Consider the following 26,408-nt stretch of genomic DNA (forward strand, 5'->3'; position numbering starts at 1 on the left):
ATTATTATTATTATTATTATTATTATACCCCACGCTTCTGGCTGGGTTTCCCCAGCCACTCTGGGAGGCTCCCAATAAAATATTAAAAACAAAGTACAGCATTAAACATCAAAAAGTTCCCTAAAGAGGGCTGCCTTCAGATGTCTTCTAAAAGTCAGATAGTTGTTTATTTCCTTGACATCTGCTAGGAGGTCGTTCCACGGGGAGGGTGCCACTACCGAGAAGGCCCTCTGTCTGGTTCCCTGTAACCTCACTTCTCGCAGTGAGGGAACCGCCAGAAGGCCCTCGGCACTGGACCTCAGTCTATTTCCTTCCCCATAACTATCTGGCAGTGCATACAGAACTTCAGGGGATGATATTGCCTACATGCAAGCTCAGAGCAGAGTCCCCACCATTCTGCAGCTGGAGGTGGCCAAAGTCAGCAGAGCGAGAGGCAGCACCTGGCACCCCAGAGACCAGTCTTTCTGTATCTTGAATGAAAAAAGAGAGGCTGGGATGATGCAAGCATTTGAAATCTTGAATCCCAAAATGAAACCAGCTGCACTTGGGATGAGGAGTGTCCTAAGCAAGGCCGGTGGGGCTTGGCCTTGCTTGACCCAGTGTTCGGGCAGATGCAGAAGACTTCATGTGAAGAAAGACAAAGGGTTACTGAAAAAATAGAAATATCAGAACGCATGTCTATTTCACTTCCTGTGTTGCAACTTTCTTTCATAAGGATGCTTTCATAGATAAGCCAGAAATTTAGCCAGTTGCATATAACTTAGAATCATAGAATCATAGAATCATAGAATCATAGAATCATAGAGTTGGAAGAGACCACAAGGGCCATCGAGTCCAACCCCCTGCCAAGCAGGAAACACCATCAGAGCACTCCTGACATATGGTTGTCAAGCCTCTGCTTAAAGACCTCTAAAGTAGGAGACTCCACCACACTCCTTGGCAGCAAATTCCACTGTCAAACAGCTCTTACTGTCAGGAAGTTCTTCCTAATGTTTAGGTGGAATCTTCTTTCTTGTAGTTTGGATCCATTGCTCCGTGTCCGCTTCTCTGGAGCAGCAGAAAACAACCTTTCTCCCTCCTTTCTGTAATAACGATTTTCATTATACATGATCCATTTTATCATTTTCTTCCTTGAATGCCTTTCAGTAACACTTTCATCAGCAACAATTATTATACAAGAAGAGCCCCACTCATACTAATAACAACGAACTTGTAAAAGTCACGCTAAAAAGAGGCCATGGCAAACAATGTCTTGCTGAATAAAATGTGAATTTTAAAAATAACCCATTTTTGATCAAAGTTCCAAAGCATTAACCAAACATTGTGTCTGGGATGCTGATGGGAGACAAACTATAATCTTAAATGCACTTTGTGAAAATACTTTAGGCTGCAATCATAACTCAACCTACTTGAGAGTAAGCCCCACTGAATTCAGTAGGACTTTCTTCTGAGTAAGGACTGTGCTGTTGGTTTCAGCAGAGATGGCTTTTACATAATTTGTTTAAGATTAGTGTATAAAGCATTTTAGGAGATCAAGTAACGTCTGCTTTAGAAATCACTAGCATTTAGAATTTGTATAAATATATAGCACAATATTGTACATGGAATCAGTAGAATCTAAACATTTCTCAAGAAAATACACCAAATATCTTCACAAGAGATGAGACATAATATCCATATTTAAATTATGGGACATGAAATACAGAGCCAATTGTATAAACTCTCCTACCCCATTCCAACATACTCCTCCTTCCGTTTTCACACAAACAGGCTATTCATTCACAACCATTGAATATAATTGTCCAGATTATTTTCAGTCATGCTCCATTCTGCCTCCTGTTCAGTTACTTACAAATAACAGCTGTGACAAAATAATGCTGTCAGCTTTTTTTCCTGCTAACATGCACTGGATTGCCTACATTTCCAGAGCTCTCAAACAGCCACAACTAACGTAATGATGTTTTGTTTTCGGAACAATGCATCATAAGCATATTTTGAACAGGTGGATCCAACGACTCCTTCATAGGCAACACATGGAACCAGAAGAAATGTTGTGGCTCAACTACAGGAATGTTGCTACTGTCCCAGTACATGTTAGGCTCTCAGTAATGTTGTTATGACTCACTTTTTCTACCATCTACCTTTACCTCTGCTTTTCATGAACACAAAAAACTAGTAATCCCTAGCCAAATGTTTCACTCCTTGCACCAAGGCACTGAAGTCCCAGTAGAAGTCAGCTCTTGGCTGTACTTGCTCTCATCAGGCTGCTTGCTCAGCTGGCTAGTTATTAGATTTTTATATCACCTGTCAATAAAAACTATTTCACAGGTTTCAAAAAGTTATTCTCTTTCTGCTACCTAAAGTCCTGCCAATCAAGTCATTGTATGTTCCAATTGCAAGCAATTCCCATATCACTTCATTAGGGCTGCACTAAATATTCTGATCTTTGGGTGGAAAATATTATCTATTAAGACACTCAAAGTTCACCTTTTTTGCACTTCTAAGCACTTCAGCAATAATGTATATTATTCACTACAGCCGCTTCCTCCTCACAACAGCCAATCAGTGAACACAGGGTGAATATTGTGGCATCACCATACTAAATAGCCATTTACTTCTGGAATTTGGGCAGTGTCACCAAAGATGAACATGGCCAACCTTTCCTGTACCACCTTGCCTTCACTCTGGGTGGCCAGGAGGGTGCAGTGGAGCTGTGATTGTCCTACAGGTTGAGGAGGAGCATGGGAAAGTGGCTGCTATTGTAGCTGAAGCACTTGAGCTTACTAAGCGTATGGCTATTGCTTCCACCCACTCCTAAGAGGGGAAAAATATTATTCCTCTTTACAGGCTCCCCGAAATCACAAAAGGGGAGCATTTGCAAAATTTAGTGGAGTCTGCCCCACCCAAAAAAGTCCCAAACATGTCCTTATGTCACCAGCCCCATTGCAAGTGTCAGTCTTGATAAAAACTGTGGCTAAACAGCACAGACTGGGTTTTCCTCTGACTGCTTGGCATTTCCACCCCGCTTCTCCCGTGCCTCTGTGCCCCTCCTTCGCCTGCTATGCAGGTTCCTCTTTATGGGTCTCTGAGAGAATGGGCTTCGATAACCATGGGAAGAAAAAACATTGCGCTGATGGTGAATGGATGAGGCAGGACTGGGGTGTGATTAACACATAAGTTAATAACAATGTATTACGTTTCCAGCCTTCAGCAAAAAAGTGAGAAAGAGCTACTATTCTCAGTTATGATGTATGAGCAATTGGGGAAGGTGTTAGAAATCTGCTCTGCAAAAAACAATCATGGTGTCCTCTGACACATTTATGAATCTGGAGCTATAAAACATCTCCTGACAGAGCAAAACACAGTCAGCAGGGGAGCTTCTCTAAAGAGATTTGAGCTCTCTTCAAATGTTTACAGGAATATGACGTGCTCTTGGCAGCAGAACTTTGAGCAATGCTATGACCATGGATGGTAAGGACAAAATCAGCCCCAGTAAGCGATGCAAGTAGGCATTCCTCTCCCCCAATGAGAAGGAATTCCACTTTCATGGCAGGCATTGCTTGTTCAAGAAATATTTGCCTTCTGAGGGCTGTATGTATAGTCACACCAGTAGGCCCAAAATTAACAAAGGAAATGCTGTAAACTCTGTAGTTACCTAAACACATTCAAGAAATATGGTGCTGAATTTTCAGATGTGGGAGAACATGGTTCAAATGCTTGAGACAGAGGAGCAAGTGAAGGGGAAATAAGTAGAGAGCAAGAACTGTTTTTATCTCTCAGTCCCCCATACTCCCCTTCATGGATCACTGCCTTGCTCTGGCGAAGGGGCTTGAATAACTCAGAGAAGCTATGAACTATGCCAAGATGAATAGGTCATAGTGGAGAGTTTTGACCAAACGTGATCCACCTGGAGGAGGAACCGGCAAGCCATTCCAGTATCCCTGCCAAGAAAACTCCTGGACAAAGACAACAGGCATATACTTTGGCTACCTCATGAGAAGAGAAGACTCCCTGTAAAATACCTTGATGTTGGGAAAGATGGAGGGCACAAGGAGAAGGGGACGACAGAGGACAAGATGGTTGGATAGTGTTCTCAAAGCTACCAGCATGAGTTTGACCAAACTGCGGGAGGCAGTGGAAGACAGGAGTGCCTGGCGTGCTCTGGTCCAGGGGGTCATGAAGAGTCGGACACCACTAAACAACTAAACAACATCAACCCCCATACTTCTGCAACATTCAGATGTTAAGTTAACTGTGGTCGCACCTAAGAATAGCAGTTCCATCAGCCTTTCCCAGGCTCCCTCATCCCTTGCTCCCAAGTGAGCTGTTTTTATGATCCTTTCTTTTTACTATTGGATCCATCCTCCTAAAACACAGTGCTTATTTATACTGAATACCTTCTAGATCCACTATTTATTTTATGTGAAATTATTTTATTAATGTGAACCCATTTGTTCGTTACTTTGATTTGAAATAAATCTATTACTAGCTATTTCTTTGACACCACAAGATTTGACTTTTCTGTTTTTCTATGCAATTAAAATAAGGATTTTTCTATGGCAGTCTGGAATGTATATGTTTAATTACAAAGAGCGTCTTCTGCCCTGCCTTGTTCCACCTTGCAGATAATTATCAGGCTGACAAATAGGAACCTGCCACCATGAGAAAAATGGCACAATAATCTCCTCAGTGTGACCTCAGCCTATGGGAATATCAGAATGCCATTTGTTAGAGGATAATAAATAAATAAATATTTCTATACTTCCTTTTTCCCTGAAAGGGACTCAAAACAGCTTACAGATAAAATAAGAATAGTTAAAAATATTGGGGGGGGGGAGAGAATCTTTAAAAAACAATGAAAAATTAATAAAATTGAAACCATACACATATATATGCCTATGATCTATTTAAAACTAGCAAGCACAACAAAAACAGCACGCCACCAGCAGTCACCAAAAGCGGTCAGTTCCCCAAAGCCTGCTGGAACAAGAAGTTCTTCACCTGCTGGCAGGACAGCAAGGAGGGAGCCAGTCTGGCTTCCCTAGGCAGGGAGTTCCCAGGTTGCCTGGGAGCAGCTACCACAGAGAGGGCCCTCTCCCACCACCCCCCCTCCAGCATGCCTGTGAGGATGGCAGGACCAAGAGAAGGGCTTGCCTAGAAGCGATCAGAGCCCAGGCAAGTTTTTATGAAGGAATATGGTCTTTCCGATGGCACACTTTGCATTGTGCCAGGAAGCAGACAGCCACCAGTTGCCTGCTGTCTCTGGCCAGCCTGCTCTCCAGCCTGGCTGCAATTCTGGGAGCCCCACAAAGTCGCAGAGCCATTTTCTGAGGCAGCCCCATACAGGGCGCAAGGCAGTAGTCCAAGAGAGATGCAACAAAGGCGTTGTGTTGCTGCGGCCAAAGCAGACATCTTCCCTTGTTTTCCTTAAGTTCTGCCAGAGCGTATGCATGTGGGGCAAATTCTCATCCCCTCCGGTTCGACATGTCATCTGAATGCAGTTAATAAGTGAAGAAGAGTAAGCACCTTCCTGTCCCAAGAAGGTGGAATTAGTTTTCACTGAACTTTTATTGCTCAATTGAGATTTAGTCCCTTGTGTCAAATTACTACTTTCAAATAATTTCACGCAGCAGTTACGTCAGTTGTTCAGGGACATAGTCAAAATGGAAACAGATTTTACATTTATGTCTACAGCTGTGGAACTGGGTACCCAGCCTCCCTGCACCCTGTAGAAAGCCCATTTCTATTCTAAAGTGGGGTTTAATTTATCATAGCTAGAAAATATCTTATGATAAACCAGCTAAGGAATAGCATGGGAAATGGAATGGAGAATGTATGACTGGACTGACAGGGAATAGCATTTCAATATTTTCCCTCTATTTCACATGCTTATCCCACATCCACACTGTATAGAATCCTGTTGTAAGTGTTCAAAGAATGTGCCATTCATAGTTAAAATGAAGTCAAAGAGCATGAGAGACTTCATGGCTTCATCCCAAAAGAATTGGTCCAAATTGCAGCAAGAAAAAAGTCTACAGAGCAGGATAAGGTCAAAGTAACTTAGGCAAGAATTCTTCTGTAAATCTCATTAATGTGTTTTTAAATCTGCAGAGCACATCCACAAACAACACCATTTATAAAATTTGTTTAGCATCTTTGGAACCACAAATGTAGCTTACATGACAGTGGTATGAAAATCTGTAACATTCTGTTCTTACTAAAACCTTGATTAAATAATTAAAATGGCTAAAAATATAATTTAAAATATTATTATAAAATTGAGATTACAAGTAGGACTGCTGAGTATTATGCAACTAACTTGAATTAGTATATAAAATTATAGAATTGTAAAGTTGGAAGGGACCCTGAGGACAATCTAGTCCAACCCCAGCAATGCAGGAACAGGCAGCTGTCCCTTATGGGGGCTGAACCTGCAACCTTGGCATTATCAGACCATGTTCTAACCAACTGAGCTATCCAGTGCAATATAGTAACAACTTATTGGGTGGGTGAGTAAGATTCCTTTATAAAGATAGCTGCCACAGGGCCACCCAATCAGCTCTGGAGAAAGGTCATCTCATGGGGCTCCTCCCTCCCTCCCTCCCTCCATGGTCCACTGAGAGTAGCCGTTCCCAGGAGCTGCACCAGCCACTCAAGGCTCTTCTGGGCAGGGAAAGAAGGCCATCTTGCATGGGGCACAGATGAAGGAGCCCTGGATAGTGCAGCACATACCAGGCTGCATAGATGGTTGCCGCAGCAGAATATGGGACTTCCAGGGATCTGTAAGCAAGCCACTCTATACTCCCCTATTGCTGGGGGTGGGGAGGGGAGGGAGAGACTGAAGAGACAACCATGGTGGCTCTTTCACAACAGAACTCCCATTTACAGGAAGAGGAGGCTGCCGTGTGTCCAATTGCACCCAGTGAGGCTTGTTTCTAAACAGGCCTACATAGGATTCTTGTGACATATGCCTGTCTTTCAGGAGTCCTTAAATGTTAACTTTAACATTTCCAGCAGCTCTGCCTTTTGCAGACATAGGGCAATTTCATGAAGTAGTTGCAACTTTGCTTTGGGTTTTAGTGTGATCATTTGTACATGTCACACACATTCAATTATATTTAACTTATAACTAATCAAATCAAATCAAATACCTTTATTGGCATCACAGTATAAAGCATTTCAGGTCACTGGAATAATTAAAAGAACAGGGGTGAAGCTGTCGAGGACAAAAGGTCACACTGTGCTCATGTGCACTTAGATATTCTGCTTTGCCCTGTCTATTCCCCAAAAGGATGGTTCGTTGGGAAACCTTTCGGGTGAAATTGTAACTTGTAACTAATTGTGTTAACATTTAATAGTTTTGTTAATACGGTTATTTAATTAATTTGTGCATAACATTTTCATTTCATTTCATTGCAGTACATGTGTCAGGTAGTAATATTAGGTAGCTATTGATTCAACAGTCTGCCCTTTCGTTTTCTAGGACAATGAAAGCAGTATTTAAGCCAGCTAGATAATCAAATGATCATTTATTTCCATTAGGACTTCAGTTTGTTCTCTGTTTACTAGCAAATGTGAAATTCTTTCTCTGGAATTTCCTGCTTTACTTTAGCTTCCTAATTTGTTAATTATGTTCTGCTTCAGCAATGTCAACAATTTAAGTCATTAGCATGTATTGAATTATTTTGATTAACTCTCCTAAGGTTACTTAAAATTTTGTCTTTCCCTCTGTGAAAAGGCTCTGGGTTGTTGCTTTCCCCCCTCGTCACAAATATTTGTAGTCTCTCAAAGTTTCCTTACTTTTGTTTGACCCTCTCTGTGCAAAAATAAATGGGGGGGGGGGAATCTTAAACATTTAACCACCATGCTAGTATTATATCATGTGCCTTTTCGTCCTGTAAATGGATTGTTTCCATAATTTCTGCTTAGAATAGTTTATGTAGTCTGACACTTCACATCCATACTGGCTGATAAATGTGAAAAAGTCAGCTTCTGGCATTCCCCCAATATCAGGGAATTACTTTGCTTCTGAAAATGAATACATCTCTTGCACCTCTTCCACCACTGCCATCTGAATAAATTCATGCTTTCTTTTCGTTAGAGCCAAACTGGATGTTACATGGCAGATATGTGCAAGTTTCCTGATGTTTTCCATATTTATTTTCTTCTTAACAGCAAGCAGCTGCAGAAAGGTACAACTGGGAACAGTGTGTGTGGGAGCTGCTTAACCCTTCCCACCATGGCAATTTTCCTGCTGAAAAACGTCTTATTTGAGCTGTTTTTCTACTCAAATTACGGTATCTTTTTAATCAGCAACTTGCCACCCCTGGTCCCTAAACTGTGACAAGGCCTGCTGGAGGGGGAATGATCTATTTCCCCCATCCCACAGTTGGGGTGTGCGCTTGGGGGAACTTACAGGGCACTGCAGCCGAGATGGACTGAGGGTGAAGAAATTGTGCAATGGATAGGAACATCTGGCAAGATGGATTTGCTGAGATTCGTGAGATTTGGTAGTATAATCTCTGGAAGATGTCATCATACGTGTCTCAGCCTCATGAAGCCATTACATATCCCTCCCGCCCGATCAGGGTCACACCAGGTCACAGCTTGGCTGCCCCCTAGTGGCCAGGAAGGATTCTTATGCCATCTTGGATGGCAGTGCAAGGCTGCTAATAACAAGTAGAGAGGCGACCAATGTGCTGGGTTTGCAAGTCAGAAGTGGGTCTGGACTCTGAGCTGATATATATCTTAGAAGGAAAGATACAATGCAAAATGTGTAGGCAAATTCCAAGTCATCGCTGTGAGATGGTGAGCTAGCGTCACTACTCCTGTCTCTGTGTTTTTAGAGCTGTGATTGATGCATGAGTTGTTTGGACACCAGGTGAGAGGAATCCGTGGGGTCCTAATGAATTACTGCTTATAATTTTTTTCAGCTTCCATCTCATTTTGTAGTCCTTGAATCTTCATAGTTCTAAACACCTCATTTCCCCTAACTTTCCACTGCTCTTCATTTCTTCCTAGCAACCAGAATGGGTATTTACTGTGGTGGGTTAATCTGAGATCAGATTATATTTTAGAAATTATTTCCTGCAAATACTATGCCCAACACTTGTAGGTGGATGCTAAAGAACCTCTCCCTGCAACAACATAAACACACCCCGTGCACACCTTGCCCAATGAGTGGAGGGCTAACCAGAACCGGATTCTGGCTACTGCTGGACTTGGCCCCCAGTCAAGTGCTCAAACATCACCCAGGCAGAGGGCAGTTAGGCTGGGGGGGGGGTGGCAAAGCAGCATGGACCAGCAAAGCAAATAAGAAAGGGAGGTGGGTGGCCTTCAGCCTCTCTCTTGTATTTGCGTTCAAAATTGGGGCTGGGAATTTGCTTTTATAAGACCCTGGGGAGCTGCTGTCAGTTAGTGTCGTCCATTTTGAACTACATGGACCAATTGTGTGCCTCTATATTTCTAAAAATAGCATAACCCTAATAAACTACTGAATAAAGTACTTTACTGAATAAAGTACTGTGACACGTAACTCCATGAATGGAGACTGTCTCATCCCTGCTTATCAAAACGTTGTCTGCATTGTGTCTCTCTTGCAGGAGAAACAGAGCAGGGGAGACAAAAATGAACAAACTGTCCACTTGTACATCTCCCTGCCTGAAAAAAATAGGACTTAAATCATCTTTTGATCCATTTCAGTCTGGTTTACCCTCCCATTCTGTTAGCTCAGAGAACAAAATAATTGCTCTATCATTTTATTTATTTTTTTAAAATGATATTTATTAATGTTTCACAAACAATAAAAACAAATTCCAACATTTAAACTACAAAAACAAAACAGATAAAAGATACACAATAGAAAAACAGTTGATAGAAGAAAGAAGAAAAAATAAAGAATAAGGAATAAGAACAAAGAGAAAAGCCAAAAATCAAAACTAAAGATAGATTAATATTTTCAAATCTTATATTTTCTTCACTAGTTTCTTGACCTCCTCACACCTCCCATTTTGTGTTCCAGTTCAAATATTAAATTCAGCAAATCCTTACCCTCTAACATTTATCCTTACTCCATATATTAACCTATTATTATAAATATCCATTTCCAATTATCAATCCCTATTTACATTTCCTTAAGCATCTCTTTACCAGTACCACTTATTTTCAATCAAACGTCATTTCAAAATTCCTTCTGCAGGTAATCTTTAAATTTCTTCCAGTCTTCCTCCACCGACTCTTCTCCCTGGTCATGGATTCTGCCTGTCATCTCTGCCAGTTCCATGTAGTCCATGACCTTCATCTGCCATTCTTCCAGTGTGGGTAGCTCCTGTGTCTTCCAATATTTCGCGATGAGTAATCTTGCTGCTGTCGTAGCATACATAAAGAAAGTTCTATCCTTCTTTAACACCAATTGGCTGACAATGCCCAGGAGAAAGGCCTCTGGTTTCTTCAGGAAGGTATATTTAAATACCTTTTTCAATTCATTATATATCATTTCCCAGAAAGCCTTAATCCTTGGGCACGTCCAGCAAAGGTGAAAGAATGTACCCTCAGTTTCTTTACATTTCCAACATTTATTATCGGGCAAATGGTAGATTTTTGCAAGCTTGACTGGTGTCATGTACCACCTATAAATCATTTTCATAATATTCTCTCTAAGGGCATTACATGCTGTGAATTTCATACCTGTGGTCCACAACTGTTCCCAGTCAGCAAACATAATGTTATGACCAACGTCCTGTGCCCATTTAATCATAACAGATTTAACCGTTTCATCCTGAGTATTCCATTTTAACAGCAAGTTATACATTCTTGAAAGTATCTTAGTATTGGGATCTAACAAATCTGTTTCCAACTTTGATTTTTCCACCTGGAAGCCAATATTTTTGTCTAAATTGTATACCTCTCTTATTTGAAAATAATGAAGCTAATCTCGCACTCTATCTTTTAATTTCTCAAAACTCTGCAATTTCAATTTGTCTCCTTCTTGCTCTAAAATCTCCCAATATTTTGGCCACTTGGCCTCCATATTGAGGTTTTTTTTAGCTTTTGCCTCCATTGGTGACAACCACCTTGGGGTTTTGTTTTCAAGTAAGTCTTTGTATCGTGTCCAGACATTAAACAGTGCTTTCCTGACAATATGGTTCTTAAATGCATGCCACCCAAAAACATTATTGAAACCTTCTAAATCCAAAATATCTGTGTTCTCAAGAAGCAGCCAGTCCTTCAACCAGCAGAAAGCTGCTGATTCATAATAGAGTTTAAGGTCTGGCAGGGCAAATCCCCCTCTTTCTTTTGCATCGGTTAATATTTTAAATTTTATTCTGGGTTTCTTGCCCTGCCAGACAAATTTAGAAATGTCTCTCTGCGACTTCTTGAAACAGTCCATTTTATCCAAAATTTGTAGCGATTGGAACAAAAACAACATTCTTGGCAATACATTCATCTTGATAACAGCAATCCGGCCCAACAAGGAAAGCTTCAAATTTGACCATATTTCTAAGTCCTTTTTAACGTCTGACCAACATTTTTCATAGTTGTCCTTAAATAAGTTCCCGTTTTTAGCTGTCATGTTAATCCCCAAGTATTTCACCTTCTTAACCACTGTTAAACCTGTTTCATTCTGAAACCTCTCTCTTTCGGTCATTGTTAAGTTTTTCTCAAGAACTTTGGTTTTTGACTTATTCAACTTAAATCCTGCCACATGACCAAACTCCTGGATCAGTTCTAATACTCTTTTAGTGCTAGATTCTGGCTCCTGTAATGTCAATAGTAAGTCATCTGCGAAAGCTTTCAATTTGTATTGTTTAGCTCCGACCGTTATGCCTTTAATCAAATGGTCCCTTCTTATCATGTTTAACAAAATCTCCAGGACGGAAATAAAAAGTAATGGGGAAATTGGGCAACCTTGTTGTGTCCCTTTCTCTATCTTAAATTCCTCTGTCACCACATTGTTAACTATTAATTTTGCCTTTTGTTCTGAATAAATTGCACTTATACCATTTTCAAACCCTTGACCGACCCCCATCCCTTGAAGATTTTTCCTCATAAAACTCCAAGAAATATTGTCAGAGGCTTTCTCGGCATCTACAAAAATTAAGACTGCTTTGGTGTTAATATCCTCTTGCAGCTTCTCCAAAATATTAATTATATTCCTCAGACAAATGTCTGCCTGAAAGAAAGCCAGCTTGGTCCTTATGTATCTCTTCCTTTAATACTTTTTTTAACCTCCTTGCCAAAATATCAGCAAAAATTTTGTAATCCACATTTAACAGGGATATGGGTCGGTAGTTCTTAAGTTGTGTCTTTTCAGACTCAGTTTTTGGTATGAGTGTAATATATGCTTCTTTCCACGACTCTGGCGCCTTTCCCCCCTCCATAATTTCATTGCAAACCTCCTTTAGTGGTTGGATTATCTAATCCTTCAAAGTTCTATAATATTTTGAGGTTAAGCCATCCAGCCCTGGAGATTTTCCCAACTGCATATTCTGAATGGCACCTTCCACCGCCTGATCTGTAATTTTATAGTTCAACATTATCTTATTTTCTTGCGAGATTTTTTGTAATCCGTTTGTTTTCAAAAACTGGTCTATATCAATCTCTTTCTGAGGCCCTTGTGTGTATAGTTATTTAAAATACCTCTGAAAACATTTTCTAATTTCCACTGGGTTCTCAATATTTTTTCCTTCAACTTCCAAATTGGTAATAGTATTGAGTTTTTGTCTTTTCTTCATCTATCATTTTATTTATCTATCATTTTACCCAATGATTCTGCTCATTTTCACAACACCGATCATCCACCCTTATGTTATATTTGGGTTTAGTTAGGCTATTGTCTATGCAGCCTTAACTACTATCTGTATTCTGATCATAGGAGCAAATTCCTATAAAATATTTGAGTTGGCTGTCCCCCACCCTGCCAGTTAATGGGCATTGCTATTCAAATGGTGTGCCTACACCGTGTTATGTGATCAACTCTGCAGGTTGGCACCCTGATTCTGATAAGACTCAATTCATATTTTTACAACTGTCATTACCAGTGATCTTCAATCTTGCATCACCAGCTGGCCCTGGCATCTCAGAATGGAGGCATTATAATTATTTTAAGCATAATAAATATCACTCTTTTCTTTTCATTATTGTTGTTCTCATTGTGACGCTAGAAAACTGTCACCCTTTTCTGTCACTGATCTATGTCTTAATTAACATCTACTACTAGTTTTGCACAATTTTGCTTCATTACTGGTTTCAGTGATGAGGATGGGGGTGTTAGTGGAGGGTTAGTATCTTTGGAATCTCAACTAAAACATCCATGACAGATGGCCATCCAACCTCTGTATACCAACTTCCAATGAAGGCAAATCCACTACCTCCGAAAGGAAACCGTTCCGCTGTCGAACAGCTCTTACTGTCAGAAAGTTCTTCCTGACATTTAGTCAGAATCTCCTTTCTTGTAACTTGAAGCCATTGTTTTGGGCCCTACCCTCCAGAACAGGAGAAAACAAGCTTGCTCCATCTTCCATGTGACAGCCCTTCAGATATTTGAAGATGGCTCTCATATCTCCTGTCAGCCTGCTCTTTTCCAGGCTAAACATACCCAGCTCCCTCAACTGTTCCTCATAAGGCTTGGTTTCCAGACCCTTGATCATTTTGGTCACCCTCCCCTGGAAATCTTCCAGCGTGCCAACATCCTTCTTAAATTGTGGTACCCAGAACTGGACCAAGACAGAATAGAGTGGGACTATGACTTTCTTTGAGCTGGATTACACAGTTGACTCTTGTTAAGGTTAAAGTCTACAACCTTATCACATGCACTGCTGCCAAGGGTGGTGTCCTCCATACTATATTTGCGCATCTCATTCTTCCTGCCTTAAGTGTAGACCTTTACATTTGTCCCTTTTGCTAGTTCTGGCCTAAGGTTTTTTGGGGGGAAGCTACCACCAGAGGTTGCTAATTAGTAAAAGACAGAATATATACTTAAAAGAGATGAAAAATGCTAACTTGGAACAAGTTCAAAAGGCAAGAGGATGGGCACCACCCCTGGTTTCAATACTTCCAGGTAAGGAGTATTCATATAAAACAAATTATTTTTATTATTATTATTAATTTATTATTTATACCCCACCCATCTGGCTGCGTTTCCCCAGCCACTCTGGGCGGCTTCCAACAAAACACTAAAATACAGTAACCTATTAAACATAAAAAGCTTCCCTAATCAGGGCTGCTTTCAGATGTCTTCTAAAGTTTGGTAGTTGTTTTTCTCTTTGACATCTGGTGGGAGGGCATTCCACAGGGCGGGTGCCACTACCGAGAAGGCCCTCTGCCTGGTTCCCTGTAACTTGGCTTCTCGCAGCGAGGGAACCGCCAGAAGGCCCTCGGTGCTGGACCTCAGTGTCCAGGCAGAATGATGGAGGTGGAGACACACCTACTGGTATACTGGACCAAGGCCGTTTAGGGCTTTAAAGGTTAGCACCAACACTTTGAATTGTGCTCGGAAACGTACTGGGAGCCAGTGTAGGTCTTTCAAGACCGGTGTTAAATGGTCTTGGCGGCCGCTCCCAGTCACCAGTCTAGCAGCCGCATTCTGGATTAGTTGTAGTTTCCGGGTCACCTTCAAAGGTAGCCCCACATAGACCGCATTGCAGTAGTTCAAGCGAGAGAAAACTAGAGCATGCACCACTCTGCGAGACAGTCTGCGGGCAGGTAGGGTCTCAGCCTGTGTACCAGATGGAGCTGATAAACAGCTGCCCTGGACACAGAGTTGACCTATGCCTCCAGACACTCACACAGGACCTTCACCACCTTCACTGGTTCCAATTTGAAAGAGAGGTAGAGCTGGGTATCATCCGCATACTAATGAACACCCAGCCCAAACCTCCTGATGATCTCTCCCAGCGGCTGCATGTAGATGTTGAAAAGCATGGGGGAGAGGACAGAACCCTGAGGTACCCCACAAGTGAGAGCCCAGGGGTCTGAACACTCACCCCCCCCCCACTTTCTGAACACAGCCCAGGAAGAAGGAGCGAAACCACTGTACAGTGGTACCTCAGGTTAAGTACTTAATTCATTCTGGAGGTCTGTACTTAACCTGAAACTGTTCTCAACCTGAAGCACCACTTTAGCTAATGGGGCCTCCTCCTGCTGCTGAAGCACTATTTCTGGGTTAACAGAGTCTGTAACCTGAAGTGTATGTAACCTGAAGTGTATGTAACCCGAGGTATCACTGTACCCAGCTCCCAGCCCCTCTAGGCGGTCCAGAAGGATGTCACGGTCAATGGTGTCAAAAGCTGCTGAGAGATCCAGCAGAACTAGGAAACAGCTCTCACCTTTGTCCCTAGCCTGCCGGAGATCAGCGACCAGTGCAACCAAGGCGGTTTCAGTCCCATGATGAGGCCTGAATCCCAACTGGAAGGGATCCAAATGGTCCGCTTCTTCCAGGCGTGCCTGGAGTTGTTCAGCAACCACTCGCTCAATCACCTTGCCCAAGAATGGAAGATTTGAGACTGGGCGATAGTTGGCCATATTGGCATCATCTAAAGATGGTTTTTTAAGAAGCGGTTTGATAACCGCCTCCTTCAGCGGGTCTGGAAAGGCTCCCTCACGGAGGGAGGCATTCACCACCCCACGAAGCCCATCGCCCAGCCCTTCCCGATTAGCTTTTATAAGCCAGGATGGGCAAGGATCAAGGATACAGGTGGTTGGTTTCACTCGTCCAAGCAGCCTGTCCACATCCTTGGAGGTAACAGATTGGAATTGATCCCACGCAACGTGACTAGACAGGACTCTAGCACTCTTCCGCCCCGGCCCTGCTCTCACGGTGGAGTCTACCTCTTCCCGAATCTGAGCGACTTTATCTGCAAAAAACTTTGCAAATCATTGCAGGAGATCATGTGGCTCTTACTGGGCCCCTATGTAGCAGGTGGTTCCACTAAATTGTGAACCACCTGAAAAAGGCTCCTGCTGTTTTCTGCAGATGCAATAGAGGCGGTGAAGAAAGTCGCTACCGCCACTTGGTAGGCTCGACATTGAGCTCTAACCTGTGTCCTGTCAGCTTCAAAATGGGTTATCCGCCACCGGCGCTCTAGCCGTCTCAGCGATTGTTTCAGTGCCCTCAGATCCGTGGAAAACCACGGGCCTGTCCAGGCTCCATGCAATCGGAGAGGGCGTTTCGGAGCCAGACAGTCGATAGTCCTGGTTAACTCCACATTCCAGCAGGTCATCAGGGAATCAACATGGGATAAAGCATCCCCTACCACTCTCTGGAAACCATTTGGATCCATTAAGTGGTGGGGCGGACCATCCAAATCAGTCCCACCTAGTACACACATACTGCAATGTGTAACAATACGGAACTATCTATACAGATTTTGAGCTTGGCAAAGATTATTTTCAGTTTTTAATCAAATCTGCAACATTCACCAAAACATTCAAGAAATACTAACATTGCCAGTGCTTCCAGCTTACTTGTTTGTGATAACAGTTTCAGTTTCTCGGTGTCTAAATACGAATTGGTAATATTTAATATTTTCATCAACTGGGGTGTTTTCCAACCAGAAATGCTGATATGATTTCCAACATGCAGAGAAGCAGATTTCAAAAGATGTCAAAATATCAGTAATACAAAGGCATCCTTGAGAAGAAATGGACAGTGGGGTTGTCACTGTCAAAAAGAGGATAAGATATGATTGGAACTTATAAAGAACAATCAGTTGCTTACTCTAACTGTAAATCTTTGCATAAACATTTGTGCAGACACAATTATGAGTTCTCTCCCTATGCAGAAACTTCTCAAACCATACTAGAGATTTGGCGGGTACCTCAATGCCAACCTCTCTGTCTAGGGACTTAGGTCCTGCCTTCCCACTCGGCTCAAATCTTCAACCCACATAGAAGCTCTCTAGAAGGACCATGCAGAAGACATTAGATACTAAGTACCATAGTACTAAAATATGGATGGTCATCTGGATGTGGTGGGACTAACAAAAAAGTAGAATAGAGTGAGTAGTATTTCTATAGCCCAGAAAGAATATATTTCAATGGACAGAGATACAATAATCTAGCACAGTAAGCAGCCTAACTTAACTGGAAAATATGTGGAACAAATATATTACTATTCTTTAATACATGTATATATTACTATTCTTTAATACATGTATGAGAAGAATTTGCATCAGAATGAAATCAGGTCAAAAGCCATCAACAATCCTTCCCCCCAAAAAGCTCTGGGCCATCTCCCCCCATTTTCTTAATTTTGAGTCCCCCAAAATAGAGGGCATCTTATACATGGGGGCGTGTTATACCCGGAAAAATACGCTAAGTCAGAAGTCCCACAATGTAATTTCCCATACCATCTCCAACCATCCACTATTATAGGCAGTAATAATTCAAAAAGAAAGTCAGCACTATTGAAGATTAAAACTCTACAGCTGCACCCAGAACCATTTTTAGACATTATTACCAGAAGAATGACCCATTAAACTCAAGCACTGCTGGACCTATGACTCACATGAAAAACTACAAACGGAAAATTTAATTTAATTAGGCCTTATTTTCTTATACTCCATAGTAAGACAAAAACATTTCCATTAATTTTGGTCACCTCTGAAGATTCCAAATGAACTTACGATGAAAGTGGCTACACGGCTGTCAAGTGCACTGTTATAAGATTCTGAGAAATGCAACCTATTATTCAGGAAGTGCTGCTAGTAAAGATTTTACATTTAAAGAAAATAATTACAACATTCTGGACAAATTAGATGGCTTGGAAGTATGCTTGCATATCAAATCAAATAATTTTTGTTCACTGCTTGAGAAGCTAGGGTATTAAGTCCATTTCCCAATATTAAAATTCAATATTCTTCAGTTATAAAGTGCTGTTGCTTCAAAAATGATATAATTCTAATTAAAAAACCACTGTTCATTTCAAATCTAATGAAAACAATGTAACTGGAGAATATTCAAATTGCTGTGTAGATGTTCACTGTGTAATTCGTTTTGACAGTTTTCCAATATCACATGGTTGTACATTTCAATAACAACAGATGAATAAATTGCAAGAGCTCTCAAACAGTAGTGCCCAAAACACATTTAATGAGGATTTACTTTAAGATTTACTTTCATGTAAAGATACTGAGGAGCAGGCTTTTTAATGCAGTTATAAAACAGTGCCACCATGAGGAGGTGACGTGAGGCATGATTTAGAATTTGAGCTAAGCATGTACCAAACAACTTGCCTCCAAATGCTGTAGTCTACAGGAATATGTCATATGATACCTTTCTTTCCGGCTTAAATCTGAAATGTCAAATGCAATTATAGGCAATAGTTGAATCTAGAATTTAACGAGTGGAATTCTGCTCACAAAGCTGGATGCTCTTGGATCTCTGCTGCGTCCGCAGCCACTGAAAATTTGCTAGGGTTTGGGAACCCTTTAGAGCAGTGTAGGTGGCAGCAGGTTATTCCATTTCAGTTCATGGAAGTGACCACTTGGAACAAGCCCATTCCACTAACAGATTACACCCTTCTGTTCACAGGAGGCTCCTTCTGTTCATGGAAGGACATATTTTGTATTGCTAGTATTGCATTGTTGAAATGTTTTGTCATTATTTTTGTATTGTTTTGTTGTTTATATCTTAAGTCCTAAATCTAGGGGCAATTGTTTGATCCCTAGGATAAAATGGTGAGAATTCTTATGTGATTAGAAAAAGTGGTACTCACACGAGCTCCTTTTTCTGGGAAACATTCACAACCCCAACTGCAGTCTCTTCCTGCACAAGGTCCTGTATAAGACTTCCCTCCCTGAAAAATAAAACAAACATTCAAATGACAGTTAAATAGCACGGCAACAGCAAGAAAAACAGCTAGTATGGCAAAACTAAAGGGAATCCTAGAATCGTAGAGTTGGATGGGACTGCAAGGGTCATCCAGTCCAACCTTCTGCAACGTAGGAATCTCAGCTAGAGCCTCCATGACAGATAGCCATCCAACCTCTGCTAAAAACCTCCAAGGAAGAAAAGTCCACCATCTCCCAAGGGAGTCTGTTCCACTGCCAAACAACTCTTACAGTCAGAAAGTTCTTCCTGATGTTTAATTGGAATCACCTTTCTAGTAACTGGAAGTCATTGGTTCAAGTTCTACCCGCTAAAGCAGGAGGAAACAAGCTTGCTCCAACCTCCAGGTGACAACTCTTTAGAAATCTGAAGATGACTATATCATCTCCTCTCATGCTCCTCTTTTCCAGGCTACCCATACCCAGCTCCTTCAACCATTCCTCATAAGGCTTGGTTTCCAGAACCTTGATCATTTGGTCACCCTCCTCTGCACACCTTCCAGCTTGTCTTAAATTGTGGTGCCCAGAACTAGACATAGCATTCCAGGTGTGGCCTGACCAAGGCAGAATAGAGTGGGACTATTACTTCCCTAGAAGAACATTTTAAGTGATTATTAATGATTGGGTACTCATTAACCAATCTTAAATTGAATACCATTTACTACTTGGATGCATAGTAAATTAAAAATGACATTGAAACAAAAATGTTTTAAAGTGTGTGTGTGTGTGTGTGTTTGCCAACAAAAAAGAGAGAAGACAATTGGAAGCTGCAGCAGCCTCTGTTGCTGAATGAGAAGTGGTTAAATATTCTAAAAGAAAAGACATCACTGAAAATTTAATCAGCCTTACAAGCAGTAAAGTTATGTACACTGTATCCCTGCTAGATACACTGGTATGAGCTAAATGTGTGCTTGGAAAGAAGAGCAAGATTAAACAGAACAATATTTCTGCAGATGGGAACAGAGCTTACCATTTATGTACAAACAACTCAAAGAATGTGAAACTGCAAGTGACGCCTGAATGCTTTTCTTAGTGAAAAATGGGAGCTCATCTTATTCATCAAAAGATTTTTGTTGGAATTCAAACTTTGAAACTATGCATTGCAAAGCAAAGGACAATACATCCTTCCTCTTCCAGGTTCACATAAACCTGTTGCTCCAATGTATTATTTCTTACCTAGTATACTAGGGTTCTTAGCAAACTACAGGCAATTCTCTTAAAGCCAGTTGCAAAGATTTTAAGGTTTTTTTCAATCTAATTTTGTCAAAAAAAACATAGGCCAGTATCAATAATACAATACATACAGAGATGTACCATGTCTATATTTAACTGCTCTTTGCTTACATATCTATGATTGTCCCATCTGCTTAACTCAGAAAGGTCCTAAGACGAATTACATCATTAGCTTCACACAACAGGAAACTAGGAAGTCTGGATACTCTTCCCTACATGGTGCTTTGAGACAGGTCTATTTATAAACTACTTTGCATCTGACTATTGTAGTTCACCCACCTGCACAATTTGGCTATTCTATGGAGTTTTCAGTTTTCACATATAATTTACAATTCATTTGCTCTTATTATGTACACATATGTACATACATACATCATACTGTACAGCTCAGATACTGTTTTTGGATGATGCAGAAATTTTCTGCAGTACTTTACTTCAAAAGCTGCATAAACATTGTTTCAGAACTGCAGTGGGTCTTGCGGTTTACTTTGCAAACAAAACGTTCTTATCAAAGTACAAGCTAACATACTGAGATTATAAACATCCAAATAGTCAACTTCCTTTAGCAGACTCAAACAATATCATCTTGTCGGTTCACATCCTCTCTCATTACGTTCCAAGCCGAAGTGCTTAACAGATTCAGGAAATGTCTGTTCTGGGAACAAACAGAAATATTTGAAGACCTACATTGTAGTGCACCAAAAATACTGTTGCTTGTTTGCAAACATGGTGCAAATATTACCAAAAAATGTGAGCATTTCTCACTGAAATTTAGAATATCAAGAAAGTAATTATTTTTAAACAGCCACATGATCTTATTTTGGATTATTTATATTATTATAATTATGTAGATATGCTTTTAGACTTAGGGCATGTACACATTAGTGACTCAGAAAGTAGCTGTCATTCCCCCCTGCTGTGTTTCAAGCTGTGTTTTAAGTTGCTGTACATGAAAGGGAATTTCCGATCTCTCTATATCCTTTTAGGACTCAATTTAGGACTCCATTTTGTTTGCTAAAACCAGTGCTATTTTTCTAGAAAAAGAGGTGCCGGAACTCACCATGAAACTCCCTTGTTCTCTTATAATGGTGCGAACTCCCGCTGCGCTCCGGGGGCTTCAGGCAGCTACCCGCAAGCCTTTGGAGCGCAGCAGGAGTCCCCGCCGGGCTCCGAAGGCTTGCGGATGGCCGCCTGAAGCCTGGAGAGAGAGAGGGGTCAGTGCACACTGATCCCTCTTGCTCTCCAGGCTTCACTTCGCTGGAGAGGTGCTGCACAGTTTTCCCTCTCTGCGCAGCACCCCTTCAGGGAAGCGGGAGGAGGAATGGAAGGGGCTCCTTTTCTCCTGCCGCTTCTCTGAAGGGGCGCTGAGCAGAGAGGGGGAGAATTATTTTTTTCCTGTTCTCTCCCTCCTATGGTCCAGTGCGTCCTATAGAGCGAAAAATATGGTGCTGGGCGGTTGTCACCTTGAGGAGCAGACAGAGAAGGCAGTGGTGGCTGGCGGCAATTCTCAATGGCAAGAAATAGCTTGCCATCCCAAGGATTATCCAGGACTACGGATGGATGGATGGATGGATGGATGGATGGATGGATGGATGGATACTCAGTTTCTTAAAGTGAGCGCTTTGTTTTTTTAATGAAACAAACCAGGAGACCCCAGCAGAACGCCTTGTGCAAAGTGCTTCTAGGTTTGGCGGCTGTTGTTTTTAAGCGCATGTTGTAGGGGAAAAGGGAAATGATGGCCAGCACGTTGAGCCTGTGCCTTTCTCTCTCTGTTTCTCATCCGAAAGGGGAAGCAGGAGGCAGGGAGAGCAGTCTCTCTCTAACCGGCCAGGATGATGGCAAAAAGAAATACTGCCGTTGCCACCGCCCCATTCATACGCTCCCCTCCCCGGGACCCCACGACAGACGAGCGCATGAGAGGGGAGCATATGAATGGGGGTGGGGGTGGCGGTATTTCTTTTAGACATCATCCTGGCTGCTTAGAGAGAGACTGCTCTCCCTGCTTCCTGCATTCCGGGGGGGGGGTGTCTGCTGTGATGGCACCCTGCCAGAATAGTGGTGCCGTGGGCAGCCCGCTGCCTCCGCAAGCCCGTTCCTCCGCCAGTGGAGAGAAGGTGAAATGAGTGTCTAGCAGCTCCCCTCTAGGGCCCAGAGGAAGAGTGTGTGGACCCCGGAAAAGCTGATCAATCACCAAATGATTTACATCTGTGGAATATATTCCATTTCAATTGCTACATATATTTGCAAACAGTATGCATAATAACCTGACAACTCAGGAATTTACTGTGTCATAGAACTTCGAATGGTAGACTTGGACAACAGCCTGGACTGCAAGATAACAGTAAGCCACGAAATGCTGCGCTGGCAACAGACAAGGGAAATACACACATACACAAACTAAGCTGTGCTTGTCAGATTAAAGGATACATGACTGTTCAACATGACTGAGAATTGATTAGCCAGGGACTGGAGACTTTGAGAGTTCAAGATCAGAATGTGGAAGTTATGAGAATCACAAGAAGGCAGAAATATAACTATGTGAGATGATTCTCCAGAGATCCAGAATATGGGAAGTCTGTTTGAAATTTAATAATTAATAATTTGGATTGTAATTTGTTTTTGTTTTGTTTTTTCTTGAATTGGATTATGATTTGATCTGATTTGTTATTAATTGGAAGTTCTTAATGGAATTTTTTTTTAAAAGAGAGAGTTGCAGTTTTAATCTGAAATCTTAGGTGCAGTACTGGGCGCACAACTCAGAAACTGCTTGCGCTGATGAAAATCCCTGTTGCAAAATGTGCCCAGAACAATGGGAGTTTTGAACACTGTTGTTGTGGTTGTGGTTGTTGTTGTTGTTGCTGCTGCTGCTATTATTAATTAATTAAATTTATATACCGCCCTATACCCACAGGGATTCATATACTTAATTCCTCACATAAGGTTATGAGCCCAGAGGGAATTAAATCATAGAAAGTGGAAGGTTTTGTGGTGATTCCAGTGATAAATGTTTTACGGAGTTTTTCAGCTTTTGAGGCTTGAGTTTCAAAGTGCAAAAGAGAGAATCCCCTAGCCCCCTCCGAAACCAGGGAGAAGCTTCCTAGGCAAGAAAATAAAATGTACTGAAGAGGTAAAAACTTAACTATACAAAATGCAGTTTGGAGGTTTATAATAGATCTTATAACAGACCTTGCAGTTTTTGCTGTCACCTGATCATTGTGATCTGCTAAAAGAAAAGACACAATAGCAATGGTTGGGTGACCTGGTATGGATAGTAGTAGAGGGGTAATAACCTCATTCCTCAAGTGGCAAGGCAAAGTTTCATTTTTGTTCTTTTTGAAAAGCTTTTTGGCAGTTTTTCATTTTATTTTTGGCATTTCTCTGTCAGCATTTTTGTTCTTTTTTGGGATTTTTTTTTTTGATTTTTCAAATGGATAGCAAGAATTTAATCAGCCTAATGGCTATAGGACTAACTTAATTGTATTTGAGGTAGGTTGGTTGGTTTTAAAAACAATCAAATGGTAAATAAATGTTAAGAAATAAATAAATCTTAAACTTGCAAAAGATTATGGGTGCAACACTGAAGATTCTATTTGCAAAGCACAACCTATTTTAATAGCTCATTTAGATAGATAGGTTTAATTATATCACTGTTTAATAACTTTCCCCCCATGTTTTTAGCTGCTTGTTTTATCTGTAAGCCACCTTGAGTCCCATTTAAGGCAAAAGACAGAATACTGTATAAATGAAGAATTAGAGCCAGTGTGGTGTAGTGGTTAAGAGCGGTAGTCTTGTAATCTGGTGAACCGGGTTCGCGTCTCCGCTCCTCCGCATGCAGCTGCTGGGTGACCTTGGGCCAGTCACACATCTGTGAAGTCTCTCAGCCCCACTCACCTCACAGAGTGTTTGTTGTGGGGGAGGAAGGGAAAGGAGAATGTGAGCCGCTTTGAGACTCCTTCGGGTAGTGATAAAGCGGGGTATCAAGTCCAAACTCCTCCTCCTCTTCTTCTTCTTCTTCTTCTTCTTCTTATCTTGAATAAGCTTTAATTTAGCATTAACTAAATTAAAAAACTAAACTAAAACTAAATTAATTTGCCATTAATCATTTCATGTTTTCACATATTAAAGCAAGGATTTCCTATATTTATATGAAAGCACCCACTGCTCATCTCTAGGTCATTGAAGATGGAACATAACATAATATGAACAGAACATTTTTAAACTTCTTGCTGTGTGATAGACATGGAATTCTCTAAAAGAATCTGTTTCCCAGCTGTTTCTAGCCAGGGTCAGTCAAACGGATGACTGAGTTCTGTTAGGGAAAACAAATAACTGTGCTGTGACACTAGGTCCCCAGCTGTTTTTATAGCTCTTTTGTGTATCAGCATTTTGATGTTCCCAATAAAATGCACAATAGAAAAAAAACAACTTCTGGTGGTTGACCAATGTATGATGATAACTTCTTGATGAATTTTTAAAACTAGTTTTGACCTTTTGTCTTCTATGTAAGTTTGACATACAGTTTTGAAGACCACCTTAAAATTAGTAGCTTTGCCTAAAATTCTTTGTGTTTCTTCTTCTGTACATCTTATTTGCGCAGGTCCCTGGGCAGGCAGGCAAAATGGGAACATCTGCTGCCCCAGAGGGTGTGGTCCAGCTGCTGGAGCAGCATTATAAAGCCTGCCTGCCTAAGGGGGCGGGGCTGCTCCCAGCGGGGAGACACCAAGGGGGGTCGTCCCTTGGGGTGGCCCTTTGGGGGTGAGACAAGGGCAAGGGCCAGCCCCTCTGTGTTAATGTTATTAAGTAATTATTTAAATGTTTCTATGTCTTCTAAATTGTTTTTAATCTGTAGTAGTTTGAATTTTTGTTTGTTTATTTTTGTTGGGGGGTGGGATGGACGTTTGGTTGGGGCTGGGGATTGGTTTAATTTTAGTATGATTGCAAATTATTATTATTATTGGGGGGGGGTTGTTTCTACTGTTGTGTTAGTTTGATGTATGGTTTGTGTTCTGTTCTGAAGGGGAAAAGGTCAGGACTGCCTGGGAGTGGGCCCCAGCCAACAGAATGGCTGCGTCAAGTTCCACGGGGTGGGGAGTGGGATTCTCTGGGACACCCGATCTCAGTGATCGCAGGCAGGAGAAGGAGCTACGCTAAGACCAGTCCATGTCATTACCAAGGAGGCAGGTTTAGTTGTTGTTTGAAGACTATCCCTGACTCCAGGTCTGATCCTGACTAGAAGGATACTGGAATCAACAAGGGAGACCCACACGACCTTAAGGAGCTGTTGTGCAATGCCAGGTCAATGACTCACATGACGGCTGTCATCCATGACTTGATTGTGGATGGAGGACTTGACCTGGCATGTGTAAGAGAGACTTGGTTAGATGAAGCAGATGGGCCGGTTCTTGCCGCTGCTGGTCCACCAGGTTTCTCTTACGCACAGCAACCCAGGTCATATGGGTGTTGGGGGGGGGTTGCAGTCATTAGCTTGCACCAGGCATCCTGTTGGGAAGACCCAGTTTTCTGACAGCAGTTCTGAAAGCTGGGCAATAGGGGCAGTACAGGATTCCTTTTGGTGTACTGACCTCCCCGCTGCACCAAGGATTCCCTGCCTGAGCTGCTTCAGGTCGTGGAGGATGTTCTGCTAGAAACACCTAGTTTGGTTGTCCTAGGGGACTTTAACATCCATGCCAACACAACCTTACAAGGGGTAGCTCGGGACTTCGTGGAAAGCATAGCCTCCATAGGGCTGTCCCTGAATACGTTTGGCCTAACTCATAGTCACAGGCATGCCTTAGACCTGGTGTTTACCTCTATGGATGTGTGTGAACTGACAGTAAGGAAAAGCAAAACAAAAGAAGTGCCATGGCCGGATCACTTCCTGGTGCAACTGGACTTCTCCGCGAGCCTTCCCCTCTGCAGAGAGGTGGGACCAATTTGGATGCCCCGCCCCCACTTAATGGATCCAAATGGTTTCCCATGTTGATGGCCTTTCAGCTGATTCCCTAGTGGCCTTACCAGGGCTATCAACTGTCTAGCTCCAAAGCATCCTCTCCGATTGCATGGAGTCCGGACAGCCCTGTGGTTTCCCCCAGAGCTGAGGGCGATGAAACAACTGCTGAGACGGCTAGAGCACTGGTGGCGGGAAAACTCATTCTGAATCAGACAGGACACTGGTTAGAGCTCAACATCGAGCCTACCAAGTGGCAATAGCAACGGCGAAGAGGACTTTCTTCATCGCCTCTTTCACTTCTGCAGAAAACAGCAGCAGGTGGCTTGCAATCTAATGGAATTATCTTCACCATTGGGGCTTGGTAAGGCCCGCAAGATCTCCTGCAATGATTTTGCAAA

General features: G+C 41.9%; 1 protein-coding gene across 1 annotated transcript in view; it reads right to left on the reverse strand.

The window, feature by feature from the left end:
- The window catches only part of COL4A2 (collagen type IV alpha 2 chain), a 154,390-nt gene that overhangs the window by 104,533 nt on the left and 23,449 nt on the right, over positions 1 to 26,408 (reverse strand). Inside the window, exon 3 of the mRNA XM_082215730.1 lies at positions 18,716 to 18,796. Coding sequence (XP_082071856.1) covers positions 18,716 to 18,796 — 81 coding nt within the window. The remainder of the gene's footprint in view (positions 1 to 18,715; positions 18,797 to 26,408) is intronic.

Source organism: Podarcis vaucheri (genome assembly GCF_965113315.1).
Source record: "Podarcis vaucheri genome assembly, chromosome: 3".
NCBI classification, from domain to species: Eukaryota; Metazoa; Chordata; class Lepidosauria; order Squamata; family Lacertidae; genus Podarcis; species Podarcis vaucheri.